At 47.1% G+C, this 24994-nt stretch overlaps 8 protein-coding genes across 8 annotated transcripts; 3 read left to right on the top strand and 5 right to left on the bottom strand.

Annotated features, from left to right (window-relative positions):
* Positions 1-13: 13 nt before the first annotated feature.
* On the bottom strand, positions 14-2367 carry UA08_07939 (hypothetical protein; the record flags this gene model as incomplete). The annotated part of the gene is made up of 3 exons (XM_020262845.1): positions 14-1113; positions 1174-1453; positions 1513-2367. The coding sequence occupies 3 exons, from the start codon at positions 2365-2367 to the stop codon at positions 14-16; spliced, it is 2235 nt and encodes a 744-aa protein (XP_020117126.1).
* A 1728-nt stretch (positions 2368-4095) lies between these two features.
* On the bottom strand, positions 4096-6617 carry UA08_07938 (E3 ubiquitin-protein ligase bre1; the record flags this gene model as incomplete). The annotated part of the gene is made up of 5 exons (XM_020262844.1): positions 4096-5394; positions 5461-6014; positions 6075-6120; positions 6182-6325; positions 6432-6617. 5 exons carry the CDS (start codon positions 6615-6617, stop codon positions 4096-4098), a joined length of 2229 nt encoding a protein of 742 aa, XP_020116953.1.
* Positions 6618-7009: 392 nt separating this feature from the next.
* UA08_07937 (hypothetical protein) lies at positions 7010-8762 on the top strand (the record flags this gene model as incomplete). Its single annotated transcript, XM_020262842.1, has 2 exons — positions 7010-7040; positions 7105-8762. 2 exons carry the CDS (start codon positions 7010-7012, stop codon positions 8760-8762), a joined length of 1689 nt encoding a protein of 562 aa, XP_020116954.1.
* Positions 8763-9160: 398 nt separating this feature from the next.
* On the bottom strand, positions 9161-10060 carry UA08_07936 (hypothetical protein; the record flags this gene model as incomplete). Its single annotated transcript, XM_020262841.1, has 1 exon — positions 9161-10060. The coding sequence occupies one exon, from the start codon at positions 10058-10060 to the stop codon at positions 9161-9163; it is 900 nt and encodes a 299-aa protein (XP_020116961.1).
* Positions 10061-10704: 644 nt separating this feature from the next.
* Positions 10705-12354, top strand: UA08_07935 (Maintenance of mitochondrial morphology protein 1; the record flags this gene model as incomplete). The annotated part of the gene is made up of 3 exons (XM_020262840.1): positions 10705-10723; positions 10792-10822; positions 10899-12354. The coding sequence occupies 3 exons, from the start codon at positions 10705-10707 to the stop codon at positions 12352-12354; spliced, it is 1506 nt and encodes a 501-aa protein (XP_020116962.1).
* Positions 12355-12634: 280 nt separating this feature from the next.
* Positions 12635-13378, bottom strand: UA08_07934 (1,2-dihydroxy-3-keto-5-methylthiopentene dioxygenase; the record flags this gene model as incomplete). The annotated part of the gene is made up of 3 exons (XM_020262839.1): positions 12635-12760; positions 12839-13210; positions 13349-13378. The coding sequence occupies 3 exons, from the start codon at positions 13376-13378 to the stop codon at positions 12635-12637; spliced, it is 528 nt and encodes a 175-aa protein (XP_020116959.1).
* Positions 13379-13733: 355 nt separating this feature from the next.
* UA08_07933 (hypothetical protein) lies at positions 13734-15546 on the bottom strand (the record flags this gene model as incomplete). Its single annotated transcript, XM_020262838.1, has 5 exons — positions 13734-13838; positions 13898-14561; positions 14893-14971; positions 15023-15095; positions 15373-15546. 5 exons carry the CDS (start codon positions 15544-15546, stop codon positions 13734-13736), a joined length of 1095 nt encoding a protein of 364 aa, XP_020116960.1.
* An 824-nt stretch (positions 15547-16370) lies between these two features.
* On the top strand, positions 16371-18502 carry UA08_07932 (Mitochondrial translation optimization protein 1; the record flags this gene model as incomplete). Its single annotated transcript, XM_020262837.1, has 2 exons — positions 16371-16474; positions 16543-18502. The coding sequence occupies 2 exons, from the start codon at positions 16371-16373 to the stop codon at positions 18500-18502; spliced, it is 2064 nt and encodes a 687-aa protein (XP_020116957.1).
* Positions 18503-24994: the final 6492 nt, after the last annotated feature.

Genomic DNA, 24994 nt, shown 5'->3' with positions numbered 1-24994 from the left:
ATTGATTCTTATGTTATGACTTCGCACCCCTACGTTTCTCAGCAACAACAGATCTGAACAGCTCCTTGCAAGGCACTCGACTCTCCAATTTGGCGCATAGCAGGAACGCACCACTTAGTTTCCGGTGTAAACTATAAGTTTCCTCAGGAGGGGGAGCCAATCGTTCGCGAAGCATTGTAGGGATCAATGACCGTACACGATCCGTTATGGTCTGGTCACGAAAATCGTAAATGTCAGGAGCAGAGTCTTTGTAGGGTTCCGCGAGAGTCATGATGGAATCAATGTGAGCGTCAACCATCGCTTGGGACTCGTAGCCTGTGAGATAGCCCAATTTCACGGAGAGATCTCGACATCGGTCCCTATCATCATGCACGGCAGCCAGGAGAGTTTCGACATAGGTGTCGATGAAATCGGGGGGATACTCGCGCGAGGCACCGAAATCAAGTAATTCAAGTCGATTCTTTTCCGCGTTGTACAGGAAATTAGTCCAGTTGGGGTCAGTCTGCATGAAATGGAAATCACAAATTTCCCGTAAACAGAGTCGAAGAATCTCCGTACCAATCCAGTCACGTTGCTCCTGGGTGAAATCCTTTATTTTTGTAACGGCTATTCCATCCATCCGCTCCATTGTCAACACCTGTTTGCCCGACGCTTCGTGGACGATCTCTGGAACAACGAAAGAAGACGAATCAGTTGAGAGCAAGATTCTGAATCGTTCCGCGCATTCTGCTTCACGGACATAATCGCATTCCCACCCCAGCTCTGTACGCGCATTTGCAATGGTCTTATCAAGGAAAAGTCCCTTTGGGAGCAGACGGGTTGCTGTGAGAAGAATGGATAGGTTATTCAGATCGGAATCAATGGAATCAGCCACTCCTGGGTACTGGATTTTAACAGCCACGCGCTGTCCATTTTTCTTGAGGACTGCACCATGGACTTGGCCTATCGAAGCAGCGGCCATTGGGATCTCTTCAAAAGATTCAAATAGATCTCGCCAGTTAGGTCCCAAGTTTGCAACGAGGACTTTATCTCTTTGGGATGCTGGCATGTAATCCGCACGGTCTTGAACTCGTTGCAAGACAGCGGCAATAGGCTCAGGCAGCATCCGGGAATCTTAATCGTCGTGATTAGCTAACGCTAGGTAAGATGCGGGTATATTTTTCATGAACAAACCTTGGAAGCTCATCATTTGACCCAGTTTCAGAGCTGCGCCTCTCATTTTAGAGAGCTTCGCAACCAGACGTTCCATATTACCAGCACTGAATATAATTGACCCATTGGACCCGTCTGCAATCCCAGTGGCTCTTCGGAAGCTCTCACCAAAGGCGCCAAAAGCCATCGAGGTAGCGAGGCCCCCATATTGCCAGATCCTGCCTAGACGAGAAGAAGGGACGCGCGATTCCAGCATTCTATAAGGAGTCTCTTCTACCGATGAGGCCCTTGTTGTAGTATACTTGCTCAACAGTTAGCATGGAAATCCGTAGTTTGGCAGAACCTGGCATGATGACGAACTTTGATATCTTCTGCTAGAGTCTCGGGCATCTCGGGCAATGTAGAGCTCGATTGTCCTTCCGTGACTTTCCTCTCAACTGTAGTTGCAGAGTCGGAAATACTAGCGACCCTAGCATCATCGTGATGCTTTTGAGATTCATTTTTGGCAATGTCAATCGATTCTCTGTTAAGAATGTAGGGGTTCTTTTTCTTCGACAGAAGCAGACTTGCAACTCTTGGGCTACGGAAAACGCCTTGCAAAGCTTCCTCGGATGGTTCTGCTGGTGTGCTACTAGGAGAATGGAACACGTCCGAATTTATAGGTCCAGAGGTGACACGAGGTTCACTCATCTGGGAGACACCAACTGTTTCGGGTATTTTAACCCTGGGAAGTGACGATATACCTGTGGTTGAGGTCAAAGGAGGATTGTAAAATGTATCTTGAGCTTTGCTGACTGTTAGATCATCAGCCACTGTCTGTTCCAAGTCTTGAGCGGCTTGTTTTGCTGGGATCTCAAACTCCCCCTGTCTTTGTAATTGACTTGTATTATCCAGCTTATCCCCATTGATGACTTCGTGGGAATTAGCTTTCTGAATGGCATCTTTCTCAACGATGCCACCAGTTAAGTCCTCTCCCGAATATCCCCTTGTTTGGCCATCAGGAGACGATGAAGTCTCATTGAAACGTTTAGCTAAAGCAGAAGCCGCCTGAGCAGTAATCACCCAATTATCTGCTTGTTCTTTTAGTCCTTTGGTGATGGATGATGTGCGTGTATAAACACCTAGTTGCTGCTGTCGGATTGCGAGGTGTTTTCCGGCAACGGATTTGGTGACATTGAGGAACTGGAGGGCATCCAGAAGCCGCTTTCCCGCCATCTTTGATCAATGCGCCTTTCTGCTATGGCATAGACATACTGAATGAAAACGTATCTTCAATTAAGTGTGATCCGAAGAGCTTCTCCATCCGCGCGAGGAATAATGGATGGATAGTTATTTACATTTTCTGCCTCATCTCGCCGCCCTTGGATGCCTAGCTGCGTAATCTACCGCTGACCAGGGACCTAAGCAAAAGCATCGCCCGCCTTACTTCGAAAAGCAACGACTAGTAATTATACAGCCAATCATGCCTCTGAACAACTGTCAAGAACTCGAGAATGAAATTCTTGAGCTTGAACTCCGCTTAAAAAATGCTCGGAGTCGGTTACGGGAAGCGCATGAAAATCCCGCTCGCGGTGATTCTAAACTTGATCTGGGCTTCACAAATAGTATGTTGTCATTGCGTATAAGAGTTCTCGCGAGCGAACTATTTGAATGACTTTTATATAGTTAAATATCAATTGTCGCCATCTGTACATTCGCTTTTACTGATTTCCGACTCCGCCTTACCACTCGGCTCGTTTGCTTACTCCAGCGGCCTCGAGTCATTCCTAGCGCATCAAAAAGCACTACCAGGACCCATGCCACCTATCGTCTCCTTTAAAAGATTCTTAAAGTTGTCGATATCCTCTGTATCGAAAAGTTCCGTGCCCTATCTTCTTGCGGCTTATCGATCTCCAGCAGAGCTCCATACGTTAGACAATGATCTGGATGCATCAACACCTTGCACAGTAGCCAGACGAGCAAGCGTGGCTCAGGGTAGAGCTTTGCTAAGTGTTTGGGAGAAATCATTTTACGGTTCATATGTCACAACTAATAATGACAATACTCCCTTCAGTTCTGACTCTGGTCCTGATCCTGGCTCTGCTATGATGGCAATCAAAGAGTTTTCCGAAGCACTGAAAACGAGTGGATTTGATGATGATGCCTTAGGGCCCAATGGCCACTTTGCTCCATTGTGGGGCGTTGTTTGCGCCGCAATGGGAATTGAGATCAGCCTAACTGCTTATACTTTTATGTTGAATCATGCAAAAGCAGTCCTAAGTGCTGCTGTGCGAGCATCTGTCATGGGACCCTATCAGGCGCAGACCATCCTTGCTGGCGACGACATCCGCAATCTCATTAACGAAAGGATACAGCACGACTTCCACATTCGACCCGAGGATGCTGGGCAGGTAGCTCCAGTGCTGGATCTATGGCTAGGGAGACATGAGTTACTTTACAGCCGGATCTTCAATTCGTGATAAAACACACTTCCGTTCTCTTCCCTAGGGGCCGTTTGAGATTTACCCATTCAGGACAGCTAAGACACAGCTTCGTTTGGTGAAATTTTCGAATTCAGTATTGCAGTACTCGTACATCTCGCAACGGTACAGAAGCGTTGCCTTCATCTCACTAATCATTTCAATACCCAAAAAGAAAAACAAAAATTGGACCCCCTACTTGCCCGGAAGTATTACTCGGCATTGATGAAGCGCCGGTCCCTTTCATCAGGTTAAAAAAAGAGCCCCGATTTGGATGAAGGTTATAAGAATTTCGAAGGAGCCAGAGAACTTCCGAACGCCAACCGCTTCCGATGTCAAAGTCAGTCCCACGCTAACGATATCCACAATAGACGCCCTGAGGAAAAATCAATACAGATGCAAGGCGGAAAATACATAGTGTACATGGAAATATAAAGAGAAAACGATGTCAAATACCATGCAGGGCCATCTTGTTATCAAAGTGTCACATGCATGTAGTCATTGCTTCCAAATGATTTGTTGCAATTCGGACATTTTCGTGACCGCGAGACTTGCCGTTCTTCCACACATTCTTTACAGAAGACATGTCCACACGTTTTGATGGCTGTATTCTTGAAATTGCGTCGGCACACTGTGCAAAGGGCAAGCGACTATGTTGTCCGTTAGCTAATGCTGCCACAAAGAGCATTTGGAAACATAAACCTACCCGCAGCATTTCATATTCAGACGAGGAATTACCCAGAGACTTCGTCTTCCAATTCTCGAGGCTCTTCTTCGTGTCGGAGAGGGTCGATTTGAGGCTTTCTACCTCCGCCTCGGCTTTCCTACAAGTAGCTGACACGGTAGCTACCGTGCTATCCTTTGCTGTCATTAGCGATTTGAGTTCGGCGACCTGCGCTTTAAGACCGTCTATGATAACGGTACTCTCGTTGTTTTGTTGTTGTGAGGCGCGATACTTGTTGGAAGTAGAGTTGAGGGCTTCTTTCCCTTCTGCGATTTGCTTTTCAAGATTTGCAACGAGTGAACGAGTGGCGGACTCGGCATCTTTAAGTTGGGAAATGATATCCGAACTTTTAAGATTCTGTAACCTCAAAGTGCGCACCTCAGCATCACGTGCTTCTTTGCTTTTCATGGCAGCAAAATACTTCTGATCCGCTTTCGATTTTTCTGCAACCAGTCGCTGAACCTTCTCTTCAAGGGCACTGAATTCGGCAACCTTCTGTGACGCCAAGCTTGAGTATTTCTTGCACACAGTTTGCATTGAAGCCAACTCTTTATTGAGCATTGCATATTGGCGGTCCATGCTCTGATACTTCGCCCGCAAGTCCTCTACAGAAAGCTCTTCAATGGGTTCGGAATTATCGTCTTTTAATCCCTCGACTTTGATGCGTAATCTTTCCAATTCCGATTCAAGAGCTTCGATTTGGGACTCTCTCGCCGCCGCCAACTCTTGTGTCTTATTTGCCGCTGTCATTTCTTGATCCTGAGCGGCTTTTCTCATTTGCTGATCAGCAAGTAGTTCGTCGCGGGCATTGCGAATTCTTGCGAGATCGGCTTCGGCCTTTTGCAGTTGGGCGTCCTTCTCTTCAATTTCCTTCTGTTTTTCAGTATCCAAAGTATTTCGATAGGCCGCCCTTTCGGCTTGCAACTTTCCAGCCTCTTCCCTCAATTGAACATTCAACGCCTCGAGATGATTGACACGTTTAATCACATCCTCGTACTGAGATTTGAGTTGCTTGAAAAGGTCCGTGTGCGCATAGTCGTCATCAGTAAGTTTTGAGTTCTACAACACCCGTGAGTTAGCGTCCTTGCTCAGATAAATCTGCATAGCACTATTCTAGGAACCAACCTTTACACTCAAAGCAGTTATTTCACTCGTCAGTTTCGCGTTCTCCGCCTCAAGGGCTTCTAGTTGTTCTCGCTGCTTCCGAGACGAAGCCAAAACTTTGTTGTAAGATTCTTCCAGGTCGGTATTTTTTTCAGCGGTAGGCGTGCTGCCGTTAACTGGCGTAGTAGTTTCTTCCCGATTGGCAGACGACGATCCATCACCCCCAGGTCGTTGCGCACCAAGAATATATTGTTTTTCCAACTTGGCAACTGTCATACTCCTCGCTCTATCAAGTTTCTTCTCAGCCATCATATACCGAAATGAAGCTGCTTCCAGCTGTTCCTCAAATTGCTGTCTTTCAGATAAAGCCTTTTCAAGGTCAATGATAGTGACTTTTTCTTCGGCCAATTTCTTTGTCAATCGGCTCTGTAATTCCGACACATCTGGAGTAGTCTTCGGCGCATTACCAATTAGCTTGGAGAGGGTGTCTTTTATGTCATCGGATCGATTCTGCAGGTGTTTCTTGAAATTTTCATTATCATCGAATAAGAGCGAAGTTTGAAAAGATGGATGGTCTGTCAACACATCAGCATGCATATCTCTATCAGGGATGCTGATGTTGTTATTATTCGTACCTTGCATATCGACATCTCCGAACAAGATCTTAACTTCGTCGATCAACTGAAAACGAACCCATGTTAGTCGCAAGATCATCCATAACATTCACTCCGGGAATTCTTACTTGTTTGAACCACGCATCTATGATTCGCAAATGGTCCTGATGAAATGTGGCGGCTTTCGTCAATTCTTTGACCTTGGATTCCAATGTGACTTTTTCCCGTTTATACTCTTGCATTTGGCGCCATATGGCATCTTTTGTGAAACGCTATAATATTCAACACTAAATCAGCAAAAGGGTCCAGAATCTAGAGCTACTATTTTTGAAAAGAGTACGGTTAACGCGGGGCGTTCTGAAGCGGGTATAGACTTACCTCCAAGTCATCCTTCCATGGCATATCTGCATCCGGATGGGGTTTATTCCCATTGACTGAAGTAGCCTGTCTTTTCGACGGAGGCGCAGCATCATTCTGATCATGACCGGCAGGTCTCTTCCGGTCTTCCATCTTGATAAGACCGGGCTCAGACGATGAAACGGGGGTTGCTTCGACGGCCGGCATCAGTGGCTAACGCGACTTCCAGTTTGAGACAGTCGCTTGGATTAGCTATTTGAGCGCAACTGAACGAACGATTTTTCCCGCAAAGGAAGAAGCGCGCGTATACAGTGGGAAAGGACGAGAAAGGTGAGGTGGCCGAGGAGAACAACGGAAGAGAGACCGACTCAAAGGAAAGGAGGAGGATTTTCGACTTCGGCTTCTGGCTAGCGTCTTTAGCGCCTCTCACGTGATTTCCGCCCACTTCTCCGCAGATTTCTCATGCCGTAGCAATTACTTGCGAGCAACAAGATAAGCATACGAGTCAGCTTCAAGACAACACAGATTCGCAAAGTGCTATATACTGATTTGTCTGCAGGCGCCTAAATATGTGACGGATTGTTTGACCTGTGCAAAAAATGGTCGCATTCACGAGTTCGTCTACAGTTAGTGAGTAATCACGCCCCGCATCTGCACCTTTTTTATCTAACGCATCCTTTTTTTTCTCTCGCAGATAAGTCAGGGAAAAAGTTTGCTCCAAAGGCGCCTCCTCGCCGCCCTGCCCCAATACCGAAAAATGTAGTCGACGCAAGCCAAACTAGCGTTGACAATCGCAAGCCATCTACTACACCAGCGCCTACAACAAATGCCCCACCTGCTCCCTCCGCTCCGGATACGCGACCATCTGCCGTGAATGCTCAACAAGAACAACAACGCACAGAAGAATCCAGTATCGCAGATGCTGATCATAATATCGCGGTTGCGCCTGGTTTAGCCCCTTCGGTTCTATCTACCACCACCCCTACAGATCGTGAACATCAAGATGTGTCTGGCGTACCCGACAAATCGCTCTCGACGGTGCAGCCTGCGCCCGAAGTAAGCCATGCCACTGCTCACCCGGAACCAACTGAGCTGCCGCATGCATTGGATAAACTGGGGGAAAGTAGTTTACCGTCAGGAAATAATACCGTACAGACTACTACTACTACAACAACAACACAAGCGAATCAATCTACGATACCTAGTGGCGTATCTGAAACAGTTACTCATGAAACATCGGCCTTTGAACATCCTCCTTCTAGGCCAATTCAAAATCCAACGGCCACCACCATTCATACCACAAATGATGTGAATCAAACGGGTGTTCTTATTGGATCGAATACAAACGAAAGCAGGGCAACAGTTAGTACAGGGAACAACTCGGTGGAAAGTACCTCGGCGCAGTTTAAAAAACCACCTCTACCGAAAAAGAAGCGACGTAGAAATACAGCGGCAGATAGCACTACGGATGAGGAAGGGACAAAGACAAGAAAGCCTCGGGGAAAAAGAAAGCGCGAGCCAACACCCGAAGAATCAGAAAATATAGAAATAGCGCCGGCAGTTGTGCGGATGTCCGAGCTTTGCAAAGATCTCAGAACGGGCAAGAAGTCAAAGCGCGAGGTAGAGTTACGAAACCTTGAATTAGCAGAGGCAGAGCGCAAAGAGAAAGCCAAGGAAAAAGGCCGCAACTCAAGCACACCAGTCAAAGCAGATGTGGAAAATTTTAATGGTGAAACCTCTTCAATGCCTTCGACGTCGCAGACTGGCCCACGCATGAGAATTGTCAATGGTGAAATTGTCATCGACAATGCGTCCCTGCAACTGGACCAGCGCGCTGAAGCGGCTCGGGAGATTGGTGAAATGGAAAATATTGTGGAGAGTCGACTCAATAGAAAAATAAACCAGGCTACATACGGCAAACGGACCAAGGCCGAATCATGGGATGAGGATTTAACCGACTTGTTTTATAGAGGTCTACGCATGTTTGGCACAGACTTTTCTCTTATAAGCAATATGTTTCCAGGACGATCTCGCCGCCAGATCAAGTTGAAATTCAATAACGAGGAGCGTCGAGACCCTGAGCGAATAAAACAGACACTTTTGGGACCGCGCGAGTCTGTTGACATTAAAACGTACTCGGAATTGACGAACACGGTTTATGATGATCTTGAGGTCATACAAAAAGAACTGGAAGATGACAAACGACGCATTGAGGAGCAGCACGCCAAGGAGAGACTTGCACACGATGAGCAAATGCGCAATCCAGGCGGTGCTTCCAATAACACAAATGTCATACAAAGTGTCGAGAATGTTCCCTTCAAAAAACGAAATTCTTTTGCGAAGAGCCACTAAGAGCGGACTATAGGGGGAGAAGAAATCATTATTCTTTTGCTTCTAGTCATGGCTTCTCAGACAATTTTTTTAGTGTTCGATTTCGAACATGCACTTGTTTTGGTTTTCGGCTTCCATATTCTGGAAGCTATATAGTGACACAAGGCGTTTTCTGGGGGTGTTATTCCATCTGGCTTTGAAGACTTGAATGGAGTATTAAGGAGGGAAAGGAGTTATATAACCAAAATAGCCGCCTCGTTTTTCTGTTTTGCTGGTGGGATTTTGATTTCGTTTCGACGGTAGATATACTCAATAGAGCACGCGTTAGTATTCTTAAGACCACGCTCACTTTTAGTATTTCTAACCAAACACAGGTGCCCAATTGTCATCAGGCGAAGAGGCTTTTATTCTCGTTGCCCTTATCGTCGCCTTGTAGACCCAAATCCAGTGTTGACCCTTGTAGGGGAGAAGTTCCGTGATGGTCTTGGCTCGTCCCTATCTAGATCGTAGCGTCTTGAGCTGGATGACGTCCCTGCGTTTGTCTCTCGCTCAGCTTGTTGTCGGTTGTGCCTGCGACCCATTGTGTAGCCGGCTGCTGATCCAGCTGCAGCGCCTGTCCAAAATCCCGGGCCTGACCCGGATCGTTTGCGTTGGGACTGATATTGATAATCGTATGGAGGAGGTGGGTCATCGTCATCTCCTCCACCTCGATTGTTATTCCCTCTCTGCCCAGGACGATTACCACGACCATTTTCACCATAACAGACGAAATATAGTATGACCACCGCGATACAGATGAAAATAAATGCAAACAAATACGTAGCAAGCCAGTCGTTCTCAGATTCACTCGCCGTCGTCGACGACGATTTAGAAGTATACCTAAGGCGGCGTCCATATCGTTCTTCTCCCTTTTCTGTCAACAGGAGGCGATATTCAACTCCACAGCTACCTTTAAGCACCCACTTATCTTCAGCATCTCTGTAGCCCTCGCATATCACGTCTGTAGAACCAAGTTTGAACTCTGGTGGGAGAGAGGCAGTACAGGTCCATTGAATGTCTTCTTCGTCGTAGTCGTAGCCTTGGTTTGTGCAGCGCATCGAATCAACCTCATATAATCTGCAGACTGAAGACGGACCAACGCATTTCAATTGATGTATAGGTGACACACGGCGGTACCAAGTCATTCGATGTGCGTGTAAAGTGAGAGTCTGGACATTGGAAAGTCGAATGGCATTGGGCCCAGGTGGCGTTTCAGAGAACGCACTCGAGAAGAGTGCTAGCCAAGATGGCAAGTAGTAAATGGTAGATGGTGGTTTCATAGCTGTAGTGTCCCATTGGTCTTTGGCAAATGAAAATTGCGTTCCTTTGGTTATGTATTATAAGCTTCGAAGCAAAAGCGTTGCTAGGGCTGCTGCCTGGCCTGATAACCAAGGCAGAGTAAACGTGGCCTCTACTGTTTGAAAGGTGAGTTGTATAGTGTGAAATAGTGCCAATCAAACAGCTGTCAACGATTTTCTTGTCAAATTCAATTATAGTTCGATTAGAATCCAATGACTGCGAGAACCAGCGTGAGGCTCAAGTGTTCTGTTGTTCCACAGGCTACCAACGATGCTCTCCCCAGGTATGGCAAAGGCAGTTTCATAGCAGCTTCACAACACCCAAAGAAATCCGCACATTTTGCGAGGCTTAGCTATGAATACCTGAGAGTAAGAAAATAATTCCTGCGTGAATGTTTATTTAGTTTCATGTGATTCATGTGACAGATATACCTAAGCGCCCAGCCTAGTACTATTACAGCTAGGCTGGCTGCCTGGATAACAAGGCCCGGATAAACTAGGTTGCATCTTGCCGCCGAAAAACAGCAGACTACATCCAAGCTTCCATCATTCCAATTCGAGCTCGACTTGCCCAAATTAGGAGAGGGATGGTGGGCACTGAGTGGACTTAGGCGTACTTGTCTGCCATGTCTCAATACCCACGAAGTAAGTAATACAATGGCCGGTGGCCTGGGAGACCGGATCGTACTAATCAAATATGCACTTTATTATAGATGACGCTCCTGGTGTCCCTGTCCAGCCCTCGTAAGTTTCGCACTCTGGCTGAAGGGAATGGATATACGGTATGGAAAAACCACTAACATTGGGTCTCTTCAAAAAGGCTATCCTTTACTCAAGGATTTCTCCTCGGCCAGCTTTCCGTCGTCCTATTAATCGGAGCTTTCATCAAGTTCTTCATCTTCGGCGAAGCACCAGCACCTCCATCGCGTGGGCTAGCCAGCCGCACGGCAACACATCGTCGGACATATTCCATAAACCAGGGTGATAGAGATAGCAACAATAGTGGTAGTCCGCGGTCATTGCGAGAAAAACCGTCTACTTCCAATGTCCTGCGCCCCGTGCCGTCATCCGCAACCAATACTCGTTCGATTTTGAGAAAGACATATTACAATGCAATCCCCACGCAGCTCTCTCACAATAAACAAGGCCGACATAGGATACAACATTCTACGCACCAGCCCGAGTCTCTGGATTGGTTCAATGTTCTAATCGCACAAACCATTGCTCAATATCGTCAAACGGCGTATCTGCTCAAAGACTCGCCTACTTCTTCAATCCTTGATTCCCTATCTGCTGCCATCAACGACCCCCAGAAGAAGCCATCCTTTATTGACACTATTAAAGTCACGGATATTTCCCTAGGCGAAGAATTTCCTATATTCAGTAATTGTCGCGTCATCGCCGTGGACGATGCAAATTCAGATGGGGGCAGGTTACAGGCGTTGATGGATGTTGATCTGAGTGATGACAATCTGTCTCTAGCTATCGAGACATCGTTGATTTTGAATTACCCAAAACCGCGCTCCGCCGTTCTCCCAGTCGCTTTGTCGGTTTCTGTTGTTCGTTTCTCTGGAACTCTCTGTATTTCCCTCATTCCGGCTAGCACGTCAGCGTCATCACAGACTTCGTCCACCTCTCCGACGCCGGATGCTAGCAGTCTAGGCATGCGTTCGCTTTTCCAGCACCTTTCCGCGGAGTTGAACGGAACAGCTGCATCTCCGACACCAGATCGGGAGAAAAAAGGGGTACCTAAGACGAATCTGGCATTCTCATTTCTGCCCGATTACAGATTAGATTTGTCTGTGAGGTCTTTGATTGGATCTAGGAGTAGACTGCAGGATGTTCCCAAAGTGGCGCAATTGGTTGAAGCCCGTATTCACGCCTGGTTTGAAGAACGGGTTGTAGAGCCACGGGTACAAGTAGTTGGCTTGCCTGACTTCTGGCCGAGGATGGGACGCACAGGCGTAAGGCCGGGTGATGATGCTGAAGTCGGAGCGACTGCTGCAGCGGCAGCTGTATCATCCCGAATTGGTCCACAGCAAACAGTCGTCGCAACTTCGGGATCCGAGGAGGCCATTCTCGAGGATAACCCAGGGCAAGGCGGAGTGAGATTTCGCGGGCCAACAAGATATGATTCTACGAATTTTCAAGATCTCCCTCCCCACTCGAATTCTGTTTATAATCAGGACTATGATTCCCGAGGGAGTGCTTCTGTTACGGGCAACGAAGCTCTTGATATGCCTGGCTCGTTACATAGAGCCGTTCCCACGCCATGATTCTGTATAATAATGATAATTCCTACAAAAACGAACCCAGAATATTTCTTGCCTTTATACTATACAGTCTAGTTATATTATATGATGTGATTCCCTAGAATATAACCTCAAGCTCACCCACTTAACCGAAAGGTAAGCAACACAAGGTCCTTGAGACTTGCTAGGTAGGATATTACTGAATATATGCGTTGGAAAGAAACTTCTGTTCATTATGTTCAAGACTATCAGCATACTACTCCGTTTTTTATGCAAAAATACTGCAAAAAAACGAGGAATTTCGTCACGCAACCACGGTCATTCTGTTCTGGAGATAGGCTTGACGGTGAGGGTTGCTATCGACATCAGGGCCACGGTTGAGAGGAGTCCATTTAGGCTCGTCTTGGAACAGACGCATGGCCTTTATGTACTATATGCAAGTTAGCTTCTGTCTGGTCTTATACCCATCGCGTATTGAACCGATTAGAAACAGGGAATATCAACTTACGTTCTTAGAATCGGTCGTGAAGCGGTGATAAATGCCCGCCGGGAGAATAAGAAGATCATCCTTCTGCAGTCGAATGCGCACCCAAGCATCGTCGGCACTGCGCACATCAAAGTATCCATCTCCATCAAGAATATAGCGGATCTCCTCGTCTTCGTGGAGATGCTCGCTGAAGAAAGACTTCACTTTCTCCTCGTAGATAGCGCCCATTTTGTCCGGTGAAACGGTTATTTCATCGCGGTTTTTGTATCCTCGTTCCTTGGCAAGAGCGTCGACGTCGGAGATTTGGGGGAGTCGTCGGTAGACCACGCCCAGGCTTTCGAGATAGGAGTTTTCGACTGGACGGCCGGAGTCGTGGTCGTCGCGTTGGTCGCCCTTTAGATTTTGTTGTTAGCATTTCTCCCTTCTCTTTTATTTACTTTGATAGAGTTGGGGAGGGGTAGTGGGGTTGGCGATTGCGATTCGCATTCACGTCCAGTCCACACGGTAGATTACAAAAAATCGACCACTTACAGGAGCATTGTCATACCAATAGGCCTTCATTGTGAATTGACGGGAACGATTATTGAGTTAAAAAATGAAGTAGTGTTTTGTTTGGTCTAATGGAGAAAAAGAGAAATAACTGTTTTCAGGGAGTCGAGGAGTTTATATCTAAATCGAATAAGAGTAAGCATGCCTCGTGCAGACTGCGATTGGCTCCAAACCAATTATAAAATGACGTGCGAACCCAATGCTATGAAGTTCCAGTTGGCCAATCAGGTATGGAATATCACGTGACCTATCGGTCTTCTACATCAGACACCCAAGTTGCCGGTTGCTGAAGAAATGTTTGGAAGAGCCAAATGCATGTGTTTCTCTCGGGATCATCATGTTTCGGTCGAAAAGAGGTCAAGAAAAATCAATCAGGAATTGAGACTGGTGAACTTGCGCTGTTAGCCTCGACGGTTGACACGCCCATTTCCAGTGCAGCTGGGTCTTGAGGATACGAAAGACCGAACTCGGTCTGGAGATTTCGACGCAGCTTCACTTCTCTCTCGAAGAGTGTGATGATCAAGCCCGGACCGCCAGGCAGACATACCACACTGTTTGCATTGACTTTGCAAAGACTTGAATGACTTCTCTTCGGACTGTCGGATCGTTGATGCCGTTGAGGAATGCCTGCGTCGCATACTCGTAGGCTTTCCCACCAGACAGCATCTGTGCGACTCCGGCGTCGCCCACCATGCTTGCGTGTTTGGCACTTCCATTGTTAAACACCGCAGCTGGGATAGTGACACCCCAGATCGCTCCGAAACCGCGGATAAAGCTCCACAATCCGGTCGCGGTGGCTACATCGCTTTCATCCAGTGGCGCCTGGACGGCAGGTAGGGTGATTCCTGCGAGGCATCCGGCACCGATGGAGCATAGCAGTTGATAGCAGACCCAGGCGGCAATGCTTGAAGTCTCGTCCATCGTGCTGAATAGACCCAAGCCGATAGTCATTAGCACGAACGCGAAGAAGTGTAACGGTTTGTACCGGCCGGTCTTGGACAGGAGCACGCCGCCCATAATCGCAAAAGGGATGATTCCAGCAAACGTTGGCAAAGTGTCGACTCCCGAGGACAAGGGTGATCGCCCTTTGACTGCCTGGAAGTAGATTGGGAGGAAATAGAAGGTCCAATAGGTGACGACAGAGTGCAAAAAGGTTAAGATGAGAGCAGCTGACGAGGTGCGATTGGAGACGATTCTGCGCGGAAAAGAGGGTTCTGGGGCGAATTTTGGCATCCACTCAAACCCAGTCCAAATGAGCAAACCAACAAATCCTAAGATGAGAGCCACCAGGATTGGCGATAGCTACCCCAGCTGTAAAACGCCCCGCGCCAAGTGAGGGCCAGGATCATGGCCACCACCACCACGATGAATATAAGATTGCCTACAAAGTCGATGCGGCCGATCCGTTGCTTCCAGGTCTGGTCCCTCCGGTAATTCATGCGCAAAAATAAATAGAGGACCACGAGTGCCGCTAGATGGTGGCTATCATTAAATAGACCGAGGATATGTACCTGGAAAGAACTTACCTCCTCCGAACCGGAAGGTTGATATAGAAGATCCAACGCCAGGTGGTCTTGCTTGTAATCAGGCCTCCAAGTAGCGGGTCTAATGCCGCACCGAGCGTGCTAAACATCAGCACGATCGACATGTGCTTACCTCTTTCTCGCAGTGGGACGAGATCCTGGATGACTGTCTCAATCAGCAGGCTGATGTCGCCACTACCAAGGCCCTAGATTGTACGCGAAGCGATCAACATGCCCATCGAGCTTGAGCCACCAGACAAGCTACTGCCCAGGACAAAAATAGCCACGGAGCCCAGCAGCAGCGGGCAACGGCCAAAAAATGTTGTCATCTGGGCATATAGAGGAAGTGCCGCAACGGAAGCGAGAAAGTAGGCATCTGCAATCCATAAGGATGAGCTACCAGCACCGAGTGCGGCGGTTATTGTTAGCAAGGCATTAGTGATGATTGTGCCCCCGATCGTAGTAAGCAGACCGGTAACTGACAAAGAGGTTAAGACGGCATAGAACGCCAGGACTTGAGGTGGCTTGTGCTGTTAGCTGTCGCGTCGTCTGCTGGTGTTTGGCCTGTGCTATGAGTGGGCAAGTGTCGCTGGGCGATCGAGGTCCAGGTTGCTCGTTTTGCACCTCATTGTTTGCGAGGCTAGTAGCGGCAGGCATGACTATCAACAGTCGTCTCTTGGAGCTCGAAGTCAGGTCAATAAGACTTATAGTGAATACCCAAAGCCCTAGGAGCCCGAAGAAAGCACGGAATCGCCCGCATGGTTAAATAAGCCACCCCTTTCTCCAGGCCAACGTTGATTTATGATACATGGCAGGGATCGTGTATTTCTTGCGACGATTCATTGTTCAGTGACAGAAGATTTATATTCGTCCCTTGTACGCAATGGCTCCAGGCTTACAAACTTCGTCCGAGTCGTCCGTCCTTCATCCGTCATGCATCCAGCGAGCAAATGTCCGCTGATGCGTATAAACCCTGAGCCTTCTTAGTCTTTAGTGTTGGAATAAATTTCATCGGCTCCAAGAGAAGACAATATAAGAGAATCCTTGCTCTGTTCTGTCACAAAGGATTCCAGAGAATTACCTAGTAGTTAATTTGATCATGACCCTGGCGAGAAGACGTAGAACACGGCTATGAATAGCATAGATCGGGGACTGAGCGTTTCGGGGCATTTCAGACTAGACGTGGACACATCAACCATCCATCTAGTAACGCAAAGTTCCCGAAACCAATGACAGAACTCGGCCCAGCAAAGGCGAGACCACAAAGACTTACAGTGTCGGTGTGTGCTAGATTAGATGTTGTTTTGGATTCACTACAAAAGGAGAATAATCACGTGATATGCAAATATGGGACGCTCTAAGTCAACACGGCATCTGATTGGATATTAGCGCGCTTTGCAGCAATCTTGGATCTCCTCCTATCTAATCGCTGACTTTTCAGTTGGCGACAACAACCAGCAACAACTCAGTCATCGACGACAATGGCTTTGCGAGCACGCTCAGCAGCACTTGGTCGTCTAAGCCATCGCTCCAATAATCGTCTTACAGGCCAAAGACGTCTCTTAGCCACTTCCTCTGATGCTCGGTAAGCTCACTGTCTACTGTCGTAGCAATCGATCACAATGTTAATGCATTCGACTATCCTTTCAACAGACCGTACGACGTCGTTGTTGTCGGAGGTGGCCATGCCGGCGCGGAGGCATGTGCTGCTGCTGCTCGTTCCGGAGCTCGCACAGCTCTTGTCACGCCGTCCCTTTCCAATATTGGCGTCTGCTCCTGCAATCCGAGCTTTGGCGGAATCGGAAAGGGCACAATGATGCGAGAAATCGATGCGCTAGATGGCGTGGCCGGTCGTATAATTGATAAAGCGGGTGTTATGTTTAGGATTTTAAATCGATCAAAGGGACCAGCGGTTTGGGGACCGCGAGCGCAGATCGATCGAGATTTGTACAAGCGATATATGCAGGAAGAATTGGTCTCGACCAAGAATCTCAGCATCATTGAAGCAAAAGTTGAGGATATCGTCGTGTCCCAAGACGACCACCAGTCGACCCCAAATACTAGCGGCAGGATCGTTGGTATTAGGTTAGACTCTGGCCAGGTAGTTCCTACGAATCGGGTGGTGATTACCACGGGGACGTTTCTAGGAGGGGAGATTCACATTGGCCTCGATGCATATCCATCAGGGCGTATGGGTGAGGCGGCCACACATGGTCTCAGCAAATCTCTACGGCAAGCAGGCTTTCAACTTGGTCGCTTGAAAACGGGGACACCGCCGCGACTAGACAAAAGGTCGATAGACTTCACCTCGTTAGAGGTGCAACCAGGGGACTCGCCGCCAAGTCCTTTTTCTTATATGAATAAAACCGTTCAAGTGGGCGACGAGGGCCAATTGACTTGCTGGATGACCCACACCAACGAAGCTTCTCATGAAATTATAAGGGCAAACCTGGATAAATCGATTCACATCCGCGAGACCGTCAGAGGACCCCGGTATTGTCCATCACTAGAATCTAAAATCATCCGTTTTACGAACAAGAAGCAACACCAAATCTGGCTTGAACCCGAGGGATTTGCACCGAATGAGATCATATACCCCAATGGAATCTCTATGACAGTGCCAGTGGATGCACAGGAAGCCATGTTACGAACAGTCCGCGGTTTAGAGAATGTACGCATGCTCCAGCCAGGCTATGGGGTGGAATATGATTACATTGATCCACGCAACCTGAAGCCCACGCTAGAGACTAAACTCATCAGCGGCTTGTATTTGGCTGGTCAGATCAACGGCACCACTGGCTATGAAGAGGCTGCAGGTCAGGGTATACTGGCAGGCACGAACGCCGGATTGGCAGCGCAAGGAAAATCACCCCTGACCCTTACCCGGGCAGATGGATACATCGGGATCATGGTAGATGATCTGATTACAAAGGGTGTTTCAGAGCCGTATCGCATGTTCACATCTCGCAGCGAGTTCCGCATCTCCAGTCGTTCAGACAATGCCGATCTTCGACTCACACGCATGGGTCGAGAGGCATCTGTTGTTTCAGATAAACGCTGGACTCATTTCTCAGAGACCAAGGCACAGATCGATGAACTATCGGCATTATTAGACGGAACACGGTTTACGTCAAACCAATGGTCTCGCATGGGATTTCAGACACGAGTGGACACATCATACCGCAGTGGTTTAGACATGCTTTGCCTCGACGGAGTCCACATTGACCAGCTTATACCATATATCACGACAACTAATGGCGGAGGATACTCTGCGTCGTCATTCGACCCTGAGATCAAGAAACGCGTGACAATCGAAGCACAGTATGCCCCTTACGTAAAACGACAGTCTCTCATGGCCGAGAAATTCAAACGTGAGGAAAAGATGCTCCTTCCACCAGACCTGGACTATTCCACCGTTCATGGACTCAGTACGGAGGAGAAACAGGCATTAGAACGTGTTCGACCTGAAAGCATCGGCATGTTGAGGCGAATTGAGGGCATCACGCCGACGGGAGCAATTCGATTGCTGATGCATATCCGTAAGAGAGAGCGACTCTCTAGTGAGAATGAGGATGTCATTCGAGAGTTAGCAGCTTCCAGCGGTGTAGCTTAGGAGGTTTGCTTTGTATTTCTAAATATTCTCTCCATATCACCTTGTTTTTTATTACATTATGCATAGCGCGCTGGGACCTAGGGATTGCTACATATTTTGTACAGTACATACATTTTTTATCATTTAAATTCTACAATTTGTATATTAATAGTCCATGAATTAAACAAACATCTTACCTCAAGGCACAGGTACAGGAATGAAATGCTCCTGCTTAATTATTAGCCAAAATTTATAGTACAACTCGTATTTAAACAATAAAGCAAACTACCTAGGTACTCACAAACCCCTGAGTTCCAACTCCTAGCGAGCCTACCCTTAAAAGGAAATAAATGAAACAAGACATCCCGATTCCCGACACAACGTTAGCTCCTAAGACACGTCCCACCTTAGGACTTGGGGGCTAGGGATTTGAACCTTGTCAAGATCAGAATATTCATCGGGCACATACAGAAAGGTCACTTGACATGAAATGGCCTAAAGAAGACCTACAAATTCCAGCCAACGAGTGGTCGCATCAATTACCTTACTTGGATGAACAGCTAACAATCATAAGTACTAGTAGTAGGTATCTGGTACACTAGTATAAGTGATCTTCGCTAGTAGGCACGTAGTCAAAATCCTACTCCGTGGATAAAAGATGTAGCCTGTAAGCACTAAGAGAGAGGGGAATTTAACAAGAAAAAAGAAAGAGAAAGAATCTGCGACGTTTCATCCTGGGGTAGGCTAGGAACAGTCTACATTCTTAGATAACAGAAGAGGGCTTAACTAACTAACTAGTGCATTCAATCCTTGCTAGGGCATGCATGCAGTTTAAAGTACACCGGTCTCATGTATGTAGTACTAGTTGCGTACATAGTACATACTCCGGCATGTTTCTCGAAGAGTGGACTTTAAGTCTCTCTAGGATTCCTTAGCTGCATTCTTGCAGAAAATCATGGTATCGTCATCAGAATACCTTATTTAACTAGGTGCATAAGCTAGTTGATAGTTATAGCCCCCTGTATTCGTAACCGTTGATCGTCATATTCCTTCACACGTCAGTCTGCGGAGTAACAAGTAGAGTCTATGCTGATTATCAGCCTCTACTATATAGTATGTAGTTTAAGACTGACCAATAGTTATCATACGGAGTAAACATGTGATTGTCCTTGGTTTTCAGCTATTCTGTTAGGCGTACTTAACTAGTAAGTACACTGGAGTCTAGCGGTGTACCTATTGATCCTGCTAGAAGACCATAAGCCTGTTTGTGTCGACTTGTCAGTCAGGTAGATCAGATAACTAGTTGATCGCGAGTTGCTCAGAACGGTCAGGAGTGTCATACGATGTACATTCATCCTCCGTATTTGGTGGAGCAACATGGAACAATATGAGCACTAGATGACAAGATTGGTTTTGGTACTAGTATGATGCTGAATAGCTTCGTCTTACATCTATCATCTGACCATTTTCTACTATCGATACTCAAATATACAACTTGGCATGCCGTGGCAGTCATTCTTGGCCCCTGGAACTTGTGATTCGAGATTCCTAGGCATATATTCGTCCACGACGGATTGAACTAGATGATTGATGATTGCGTGTTCATATTGTCGTTTCAACTTGCTCCGATGTCTAAGTTAGTCTTGAGTACAGTCGAACTAGAAACAACCACAAATAGACATTGTAGACATCAGCCCGATAGACAGACAGATAATCAAGCCAGATAGGCAGGAACTATACACATCCGTACCAAAGCCGGCGGTAAGATCGGATTTCTCCGTAGCTGTCCCGTCAATTAATTATGACTCAATCCCAGCGTAATCCGTACCTACCGAGACGCTCCTTTTCATGCACATCGGTACGCTATATCGGAGTATTTTACCTTAGTAAGAAGGCCCAACTCCTGAGTACTCCGTTCTTTGTTGATTGTTAATGTGCCCAAAATCAATAGTGCAATCTGTTTCGGACCCCAACTGGAATTCCCCTTTGTTCTATCATTGAAACTATTTTCCAATCTAGGAGACGTCCGCGCCAGGTCTGTTGGTAGAATTCAGCTCGAGTATGGGGACCTAATCGTGCGTACTGCAGAACGAGGCGTTCAGCGTCGAAATGCCTATTATTAGGATAAGTTCCGGCCCATAATTAGTGTATCCCCCATAAGAGCTGACTTTTGAAAGGCGGACAGAGGGTAGCTTTGACGGTCTGATCCCATAAGGCAGGCAAAAAGGTTAAGCTTCCCGCACGTGTGACGGGAATAGCTTTGCCCTAAAAGGCAATTTGAGCTCCAAAATAAGAAGGAATCCTAAGCCGATTGGTCGTTGATTTGTTGGATTTTTTGTGGATTTTGTTATTTCGTTTTGTGCTACGTAGTGGAAAAAAGATGGGACACATGGCAGAGGAGGTACGTGGACAGTAAGACTAAGCACTAACTGCATTGGCTAGGCTAGCTCTGCAGCACCAGAGCTATACATTGTTCAAGATTCGATCATCGTATTACAGCTGAGCTAACCAACTAACTAGTTGGCTGCCATCGTTACGTACTCACTAGAGCCAACAACCATGTAACTATCCCTTGCTCTTGCCATGTTTCATATTCGCAGCAGTTCTGCTCAGCCACGCGATTCAGCCCCCGTAAGATAGACAAGGACTTGGCGGTTCCCAAAGCGGTAGTTAGGCGACGAGAGAAAACTTCCAAGTTAGAACTATGGAGTTCCAAGGATTTTAGTAGCGTGCACTGACCTGACAACAATCCACTCTGAATACCTGGCTGTGACAAGTATTGAGGGAATAAATCACCGACCGTCTCCGTACAGAGTCACTCACAGGCAGTCAAATGCCGTCCACAATTTTTTTTTTTTTTTTTTTCGTATCCCAGGCTGAAGATTCTGCTGTGATTGATTGTTTACTGGACTAGTGCCGGGCTAGCCATAGCCTATATGAAAATTGATGGGACTAAGGAATGGAGACTTGAAGATGGTATTTGTCACTTTAGACGGCGGCGCTGATTGGCCACGTCGGGCGGGACGGTGATTTGTCAGTTTCTTGACGCGTGACTAAGCCATTTGTAGCTGGTTTAACTAACTAGTACGGGAATAGAATACACCAATACAATACGGGTACTTTGGTTATCGTTTTCGTTATCGTATCGATGAATGCAGAAAACAAGATGCCAATCGAGTCCAGAGCCCATCATCGATCGACCATCAGAGCGCAAAATTGGTCTTTGGCTCTTCGAACGTCCCCAATTTCCGATCATCAAGAATTGCGATCCATCGAATGGTGTAGTAATATTTACCATATAGTACTATATGTACTACGCATATAATGCACGAATTTGAGTTTCGCCGTCGAGCAACGACTCGCCTCCGGCTCCAAAGCGTCGGGTCGCGCTGAGCGGGCCGTCTAGACACTAGTCTGGTCTGTCTGTGTGTAATGGTAATTGTAACATTTCTTTTTCTTCTCGTCTGCTTGACTAGGCTCAGTGCTCGGCAAACGCAAGAAGATGCCGAGATAGAGTTAGATCCCGTCGGAGAATACAGTTGCTCTGATTGGCTCATTTAGCCGGGCTCTGATACGCTCCGAGGCTCTTAATATTGATAATAATCTTTTATATAACGTGTACAAATTAATTAACATTAATTCGCTTCGCCACGGAGTACTTGAATGCATTAGCATTCGGTGACTCGGTGTTTAAAGAATGTCGGACTGGAGTCGCAAGCGTAGTCTCAATTCAGTGACTTTGAACGCGCGCCGAACTACGGAGTTTTACTACGTAGTAATACTGGCAGACTCGGTGTAGTACTAGTTAGATACTAGAGTTGGGCCGCAATAATATGGATTCGTACAATAATATAGGTAACTGATATTCTACAGAGTATAATGAACCACAATGAATGGATCGCGAGCAGATCTCCCGTTAAACTTTGTACTTCAGTATGCACTGGCTCTACTGACTGCGACTTCTAGTAACAACACACCCTATGAATGACGCGCTCAGAGAACTAAGTTACCGGGACAGTGGATGCGATGACTAGCCAGGAAACTCTTCGTCGTACAAAGTTAGGTCCACCGTCCAACTAAGTAACGTTGAGGTTATGCTTATTTCCGCTTCACCTCAAGCGTGGTGGTTCCTGTTTGAACGTCATCCTTACAGATGCCAGCAACTATGTATTTCACGGAACATCCGGCTGCCGCTGGTCTTTTCGTGCCTCGATCACTCGATTCCCATGGGCAAGGCAGAAACATGGGCCATCCGCGGTCCGCGCAAATGCAGGAACAAGTTTACAGCAAAACGCAAGCATCCGGCTGTATCCGAGTTTGTTTCTTCATCGTTTCCAATGTTGCCTTCCTCTACTACTAGTTACTGACTACGTAGGACGTATATACTACTCCATATAAGTACTCCGTATACGGAGTACTATATACAGTACTAGTACGCATTCGGACACGCCCCCGCCAATCATATCGCAGATGGCCCGCTTTGGCGCGTCACGTAGCCTTCCTTACTGCCTGAGCGATCGAGCTATCATGTGACCAAATCCAACCTCCACATGGCTCGATGTCCAAGAGACTTTCAGACCAAAAAAGTGTATTCTAGCATGCCCCTCCCAGCCTGTCAGGGCCTCCAAGGGTAGAAGATCAAGATCAAGATCAAGGTTCTCCTGTCCCATGTACCCTTCTGGAGCGGTAGATTGGCTTTTAGATCTCGGAATCCAAAGTTTGAAGTTCATCAAATTCTAAATTTTCAAATATTTTACGAAGTAATTTCTTTTTCCCCCTAAATTGACATATGGATGGAGTACACTAAGTAGAGGCTACTGCAGAGCAGCGCAAGATGATGTATAAAAACCCATTTTAAGGATATAGCGCCCAGCTACGGAGTAGTCACTACGTACTCCGTATGCTGCACTCTTGGCATGTCTGCAGCCCTGGTGATTTGACCTGACACAGACACACAGACACTGGCAGTATTCTGTCGGAGTAGAGTAATTTGATACATTACGTCGCCGATTCCGTTGATTTGGTATCGCCAGACTATACAATAAGCATGGTACACGGAGTACGACGGACCTCGCGTCATGTATACCTACTCAGCTAGGCAGGTAACTTATTATCTGCAGCGGTATGTAATGTAGTGTACGCACTAGTAATTTCAGTTAGCTGATTCCGGGGACTGCTTTAGTTTATTTTATCAGGTCCATGGTACGACCGGCTGTAAATAAGGATAAGGATGGGATAAGCTACCGTGCATCTGGTAAGTTGCAATGACGCATGCAACACACTCCACCGTCTTTCGTCGGGTTTGAAGACTCGACACGCAACTCGCTGCTGACTACCAATTGCGGACTAGAATTACGGAGTACTCACAAGCAGCAAGACTCTTTTAGCTCGTATCCTACGCAGTGCGTGAGACCGTGAGTGGAATAGAGACCAAGATGAAGAGAACGAGATGGCGTGGATAGAGTGGAAGTGGATAAGGTCGGTGACGGTCTCTTGGGACTCTTTCCTCCGTTCTGCGGCTGTCATTGGCTAGGCGCAGAAACTGCCCCTCCCCACCTTGTCCCGATCGTTGGACTCGTATAATTTCACTACTACTAGCCAGTTAAACTACGGTGCATTCCATATGCTGAACAGACAGCACACGAAGGACTCCGCAGACGGAGAAACAATTGCCGTCGGAAACAGCGCTCATTGGTGGAGGACTTGGCGACTGGGTACGCTGCGCTATGACTGCTGCAGGCAAATTGATCAGTGTGTGATTTGATTTCATTTTTTTTGGTCTTGGAGATTTTGGAGACTTGGAGTTGGAGACTGGTATGCAGCTCAGACTCTACTCCGTATTTAGCGTGCTTGACCAGTAAACTAGTAGCTACTAGCCCCAGTCCAAGACAGAACAAGGGGCCGCCGCCCTATCCTATCACTCGTCAGCCTGTTAGTTACTAATTTCATCCAAACAGTGGCAAGCACTGACTGCACTGCCCTGTCGAGGACTCTGAAGACTCGAGGATGCGTCCCAACAAACTTTTTCATTAGCTTGTCGTGCATCTCTCGGCTGCCAACCCGTTCAGCCTCTGCACTCTGTTCTGTCACTGTAAGTGCGAAGAAATGTTCAGAACTTCAAACACAACCATGCGCATGGGTGCGGGCCTCGCCTCTATGGCGGGTCACAAGAGTATCCCCTCAACAACATCGATGATCTCTTCCACTTTTGCTTTTTTTTTTTGCCCTTTCATGTAGATAGTAGATACACGCGTATACGTTTCGTCGTTTATATACGGTGCACTGTGCAAAGTGTACTCAACTCCGTAATATTTCTTCCCCCTTTGCCCCTCTCTGCACCCCAAGTCGTCATTGGCGCGGCTATCTCCGAGTAATTGTGGAAAGGCATGAGGCAGAAGAGCGATGGTTAGCGACTACGCTGTAAATAAGGATGATGCATCATCTTGTCTTTTCGCTCGAGCGGGCATCTAACCGGTTGTGGCAAATGATGAGAAAATCCAAGCAATCGCAGGC

The sequence above is a fragment of the Talaromyces atroroseus genome (assembly GCF_001907595.1).
Source record: "Talaromyces atroroseus strain IBT 11181 chromosome Unknown scaffold_12, whole genome shotgun sequence".
NCBI lineage: Eukaryota > Fungi > Ascomycota > Eurotiomycetes > Eurotiales > Trichocomaceae > Talaromyces > Talaromyces atroroseus.
Note: the sequence above shows the minus strand (reverse complement) of the source record. Positions and strands in the feature narration are given on the sequence as shown.